The sequence below is a fragment of the Cryptomeria japonica genome, chromosome 7 (genome assembly GCF_030272615.1).
Source record: "Cryptomeria japonica chromosome 7, Sugi_1.0, whole genome shotgun sequence".
In the NCBI taxonomy this organism is placed as follows: domain Eukaryota; kingdom Viridiplantae; phylum Streptophyta; class Pinopsida; order Cupressales; family Cupressaceae; genus Cryptomeria; species Cryptomeria japonica.
In genome coordinates, this window is record NC_081411.1 from 565546908 (window position 1) to 565553668 (window position 6761).

Sequence of the window (6761 nt, forward strand, 5' to 3'; positions counted from 1 at the left end):
ATGTTACAATCCAAAAACTATGACCCTATAAAATAATTATGAAGAATCTATAACAAACTTATATAACAAACAAAACAAAGCAAATTGGAGAATATAATAATACATGATGTGAACAATATCTTTGATATTCAAATTGTAGGATGTCTTCCATGGTTCCATGCCATATGCATGGACCTCCACAAAGATCATATGAAATGGGAAGGCGGCAGTATCAGTGAATCTAGACCTCCTAAGGTGTGCCAATATGGATCCCCTCCACTGCAAAAGGAGAGATGATGTAATGGGTGTACGAGGTAATAGACAAGAGGGAAAATTAAACATCTTTCAACTTGCCCCTCGACCATCTCGCCATTAACATAATAGAATGCTTGGTTTCATCCGGCCACTTTGCATCACCATTAATATAATATAATGCTTTGATTCATCCGTTCACTTTCTTGAGATTTCCTCTATCTTGGCTGCAATCTAAATTACTTTCCTACTTAACTAGACTAATTCTAAGCATGCCAATGCACACCCAAACCCACCCATTTGCCTGCAAACTTAGTAAGAAGGTGTTCCATAGCAAAATACAAGCATGGCCCCAGGACTGGAGATTGGTTCTGAGCAGAAAAACCAGCAGATTCAGCAGCAGGAAGATGAAGCTCCTCAATCTTTCACCTCCAATGCTTACTCTTCTATCAATAGAAAAGAGACGGTTGCTATTATTGGTAGTGGTAACTGGGGTAGTGTAGCTGCAAAACTCATTGCTTCCAACACAATCAAGCTTAATGGATTTCATGGTATTTCTATTATACTTCTTTCTTTCAATTATGGTTTTGTTTTGACTGTGATAAAAATGGGCAAAGAGAGAAAATGGTTTCTAAATTGTTAATTTGGTCTTTGCAGATGAAGTTCGGATGTGGGTGTTTGAGGAGATTTTGCCTTGTGGAAACAAGCTTACACATCTTATCAATCAAAAAAATGTCAGTGCTTTTTCTTAAAGTTTCAGTAGAAATTGAGATTTTACTGTACTAACGATTTGATTTGATTGTATTGATACATCCAACTCAGGAGAATGTGAAGTATCTGCCCAATATAAAGCTTGGTCCGAATGTGGTAGCAGATCCAGATCTTGAGAATGCAGGTACTTCATGTTTCTTCATGTGTATTGCTTGATATTCAGAGACTTCTGTCCCAATAACTTAGTAGTTTAGGAGTGTTTATAACAGTCTTTGCATTCATAAATTCCTTACAGTTTCTTAGCTTTTTTTCCCCTTTCCTTCATATTATACAAGTTCTTATTTATATTTTATTTTTTTAAATGAAAAATTATATAAAGATTTCAAACAACATCTACCATTAAAGTTGGAAGGATAGCCCAGACAGGTAGCAGAGTTGGCTTGGACCGTGGGTTTGCTTCCCATTGGTCTTTGGTTCGACTCTGAGGCTTGGATTCAACCGATGGGCTTGGCTGACAGGCTGCTTAGCTCATCTCCAGGGACTAGTCTCGCCTCAGCTCGCCCCATAATGAGAAACCAGTGTACCTCAGCTCGCCCCATAATAATAAAAAAAACCTATTATTTTGGTATCTTTTCTATTCACTTCTTTTTTTAAAGTGCTATAGAAAAACACTAGAAAAATTACTATCTACAAGAAAAATACCACATAAGAAAAGATGAAATTGTCACTTGTATACAAAATTATGATAAATTCATACACAATCACCAAGTACTATGACTAGTGGCTCACCCAATTTTTCTTATTATTATATTATATTAAATTTTTTATTTTTTTTAAGGAAAGTGGCAAGCAACTAATATATTATTAATATTAATAAAACTGGTTCAAGAGCTTGGAGAGGAAAGAGCCAGCAAGAAAACCTCCATTCCTAGCCTGAAAATACAAATGACATCATGATAGAAGGGATAAAACATCCCTCACCCTCATACGTCAAAAATGCTGATGCTGTTACATTCGTGGACTTGAGCATCGCACAATTTTTGTTTGCCAGTTTGCTGTCCGTTTAATATTATAATTTCATATTTTTATTAAACTATTTAAAAAAGCCAAAAAAACTATTAAGACTAAATTATTATTTGTATATTATCTTATTATTATATTTTCATTTTTATTTGTTCTTATCTTTATCCTTGAAAAAAATGGATTTTATATATGAACACTTTCAATTTCTCATATACCCATTGCAATATGTCTATCAATATAATAATTAAACAGAACATAAATAGTCAAATTAAATAAATTTTTAAACTTTAATAAATTTCTCTTTGACCATATTTCTAAATATTATCAGCTTTTAATAGATAGTGTTACAATTTAGTAAATATACAGTTTAGAAATCAGCCTATGGAATGAGTAGTAATTATGTAATAATAGTCACAGTGTGATATCCTCATAATGTGACATCATCTTCATGAGAACTTGTTATGGTGCTCACAAGATACTTGGTTGATTCACAGTTAAGGATGCAACCATGCTTGTATTTGTGACACCTCATCAGTTCATGGAAGGAATTTGCAAGAGGCTCAATGGAAAAGTCAGATCAGATGCCAAGGCTATTTCTCTCATTAAGGGCATGGAGGTACACTCCTTACTATTTACATCCCACTCTGTTTCTTTGAAGCAAGGAGAAAAGTTGTAAGTGAATTGAGGTGGTAAATATTTGCACTTGAATTCAGGTTAAAATGGAAGGACCCTGCATGATATCCAACTTGATAACTGAACAACTTGGTATTGACTGTTCTGTTCTCATGGGTGCCAACATTGCTAATGAGGTAAGTTTCTTTATTTATCTTTGAATTTATGATGATGGGAAATGTTTATCAAGAGAAAGATAAATGATGATGGGAAATGCTTAGCAATCTGAGGCCTTCTCTGATACAGGTGGCAGTGGAGAAGTTCAGTGAAGCAACTGTAGGATATAGAGAGGATAAGAGGATTGCAGACAAATGGGTTCAAATATTCACTACACCTTACTTCCTAGTCTCTTCGGTAAGCTCATTAGGACTCAGCACATCATTTAATATGGAAGTTGCAGGTTAACAGCTCAACATATTGTTGATTGCAGGTGAGAGATGTGGAGGGAGTAGAACTTTGTGGCACATTGAAGAATGTGGTCGCTATAGCAGCAGGTATAGTTGCCTCGTTACTTTCTCACATCTTAATAATCAAACACGCTTTAAACGAGGATCTGGACTCTCCACTCTTATTTTATTTATTTTAAATTAGTATATTTTCAAGTTAGTGACATAAAGTTTCTTCATGTATCAATTGTTTTCTTGTTTTCTTTACTAGAATAGATCTTTTTGTTCAATAATTCTTAGTTTATAAGATTGAGCTTAAACAATCAATGAATTGACTACAATGTACTAGTTGTTTATCGTCGAAAAAAGTTCCATTAAACAACTAATATGTTGACTACAACGCAACAATTATTTATGACAGATACAAACTACAATGCATAAACTGTTTATAGTGGGAACAAATCCCACACATAAACAATAGATATGTTAACTACAACACATCAATTATTTATGTAAGACACATGCAATAGACCTTATTTGTCATCATAATTATGTGTTAGCAGCTTTTTTTTTTCACAAGGTTGAGCTTAAACAACTAGTGTATTAACTACAATGCATCAGTTATTTACAAATTGGAGTGAGTCTCACACACAAACAATAGATAAGTTGACAATTGTTTATGAAAGACAAACAATCGACCTTATTTTTTATCATAATTATATGTTAGCAATTTTTTTTTTCCTAAAAGATTGAACTTAAACAATCAGTGTATTGACTACAATGTAGCAATTTTTTACAGTGGGAGCGAGTGCTGCACATAAACAATTGATATTTTGACTACAACACATCAATTATTCACAGAAGACACAAACTATAAACCTTATTTTTATCATAACTCTACGCTGCTGATTTATTTTATGTCTACAAGGTTGAGCTTAAATAATCAGTGCATTGACTACAATTCATCGGTTATTCATAGTAGAAGAAAGACAGACACATAAATAACATCAATTGTTTATAAAAGACACAAACATTAAAGCTTTTGTTTTCATTTTTTTTTTTATAATATTACAATAATCAACAAAGTTGCATACTATTGTTTTCATTTGACTTCAAACTGAGTAGATGGTGATTAATGCTACAGAGTTTGTTCATGCAACTTTCTTTCCTTTTTCCTTTTTCCTTCCCTTGTATGACAAGCTCTTTATGGATCATTTCTGTTTTGTAAATTCTCTCTAAGAAAGATGTTCATGTGAGCAGGTCTTGTGGATGGCTTGGATATGGGTAACAACACAAAAGTACGTGGGATAACTCTCTAGTCAAGGTTTGATTAACATTCAATACAGTAAAACATTACAAGAACACCATCTCACCATGATCATATTATTTACAGGCAGCAATTATGCGTATTGGGCTCAGAGAAATGAGAGCATTTTCAAAATTGCTGTTTCCAACTGTTCATGACAATACTTTCTTCGAGAGTTGTGGAGTGGCAGATCTTATCACCACTTGTCGTATGAACATATAGCATTTATCATCTTGTCATGAAATCTTTTCATACAGTTTACTTTTATCTTTAAGGCCATTTTCTTGGTTTTTTTTTTTTTTTTTTCCTAATCTAACATAAAATGTAATGTAATGCCTATGATTTGTTTTATCAGTTGGAGGTAGGAATAGGAGAGTTGCAGAAGCTTTTGCAAAGAACAAAGGCAAAAGGTATCTACACAAGTCTCTACATTCCTAAAGTTGTATTCAATCAGGACTTTATTCAAGTTTATCAATATATTCAAACAGAACTTTATTTCTAACATGCTCAATATGCAGATCATTCGATGAGCTGGAAGCAGAATTACTACAAGGTCAGAAACTTCAGGTTAGCAAACCATTTTCCCTTGGATTTCTAAATCATTCTTGGGTTTCAAATGTTCAACAGTCTAATATTATGAACACTCTAGGGTTTCAAATGTGGGTTTGTTTTAAAAAAAAAAATAAGATAGAGAATTATTTAATGTTATTCTTTTTAGATTAGATTGCGAGATTTTTTATTTTTTTTTGTATTTCTGTGATCCATCATCAGAAAGAAGAAAGTTAAGAAAGAAATTATAGATTGTGAAAATCCGATATAATGAAAAAATAGAACTCCTTTGATAAAGAATAGAAAATTGTGTCTAAACTAGATGTTAATTTAAACTGTTGCAGGGAGTTCTGACTGCCAGGGAAGTTTATGAGGTGCTGAGCCACAGAGGGTGGCAAGAACTGTTTCCTCTGTTCACTACTGTGCATGAAATCTGCATTGGGCATCTTCAACCCTCTGCCATTGTGGAGTACAGTGAACATACTCCCAAGTTTTCACTAGTTGAAGGATCTGCTCAGTACTACTGATTTACACTCCACTGCTTTCTGAAATGTGTAGCTTGTACATGTGACTCTGCACTCTAGACTCATTTTATATTCTACTCAATTTCTCTAATGTCAATGCTTTGCAACTTTTCTTAGATATAGTTTAAATGTTGGTTGGAGAGAACTATATTAAGAGATGTTTAATAGTTGCAAGTTCAATGTTTTTAAAAAAAATGAATGCTCAGAATGTGCATTTGTGAAATACTTATTCTTCAAAATTAGTTTTACAAGCTGAAATGACTTTTGGTGACAGGTTTAGAAATGGTTAAGGCAATATTATAAAAATGCTTTCATTTGTTTAGAGGACTGAAATTATATAGATCTATTTGGTTTAAGATTGTAGAGAACTAAAATATAATGATTCTGATTATGTCTGAATATAATATTTTTTAATTTGATTTTTTATTTTATAATTAATTATGTTATGTGTGTAGATGAAATGAAGTATATTATTATGATTATGACGATGGTGATAATGATATATAATAGTTTCAGTGATTTGGTATATAAGAATTCTTAAAGTGAATTGTCTAGTGATATAATTATAAAGAAAATAAATACTTTCATTATAATTTATTTAAAATAAATAATTTAACAAATAATCTATGATATGGTTTTAAAATTGAGATTGACATAATAAACGCAAAATTTAATTTTTTGAAACAAAATATATAAAATATAAATTTTAGTTAGTTTTCATATGCAAAAATATATTAATGAAGATGTTAGGAATTTATCCATCAATATATTGAAAATTAGGGTCTTGTCTTGATGAAGGTCTCATAATTTGTAAATTGGCTATGTAATACTCTGATTTAGATGTGCACTTAGGTAAAGTATTTGGTACAAGAATCTGCCTAGACCCTCAAAATTAACATGAAATGGACAACCATAACATTTTTTCCTCAAACTTTTCTACATTTGTTTGAAGTGGGGGTAGTGTCTCCAAGCACCATTTAGGAACTTGCTAGGTAAATATTGAGTTTTCTTTGATCAAGCACCTAGATGGATCAATTTAATAACTTTCAAGAATTGTTAAAAAATGATAAGAAATCATGTAGTATGGCTATGATGGTGATGTAAGGTGATGATGCACTTAGGATGCTCCATGATTATGTTATGATGCTCTTATATAAATGTACTTTTGATGATTCATGGATGATTTGCAAATTAATAACTAATTTACTTAGATACCACAAAACAAGACAAAAATCCATATTAACCTATGCTATATTAGCATACAATGACCACTAAAAAGGTTGATCTTGAGATCTAAATTTGAATCTAAAATGCTAAAATTTCAAGCTTAAAATCCCTAAACTACAAAATTACCTAGGT

General features: G+C 32.0%; 1 protein-coding gene across 1 annotated transcript; it reads left to right on the forward strand.

Moving 5' to 3' along the window:
* Nucleotides 1–555: 555 nt before the first annotated feature.
* LOC131036336 (glycerol-3-phosphate dehydrogenase [NAD(+)]) lies at nt 556–5449 on the forward strand. The gene is made up of 12 exons (XM_057968190.2): nt 556–782; nt 889–965; nt 1054–1126; nt 2460–2581; nt 2679–2774; nt 2884–2991; nt 3068–3131; nt 4284–4321; nt 4417–4537; nt 4685–4739; nt 4848–4896; nt 5223–5449. Exons 1-12 carry the CDS (start codon nt 578–580, stop codon nt 5403–5405), a joined length of 1191 nt encoding a protein of 396 aa, XP_057824173.2. The 5' UTR covers nt 556–577; the 3' UTR covers nt 5406–5449.
* Nucleotides 5450–6761: the final 1312 nt, after the last annotated feature.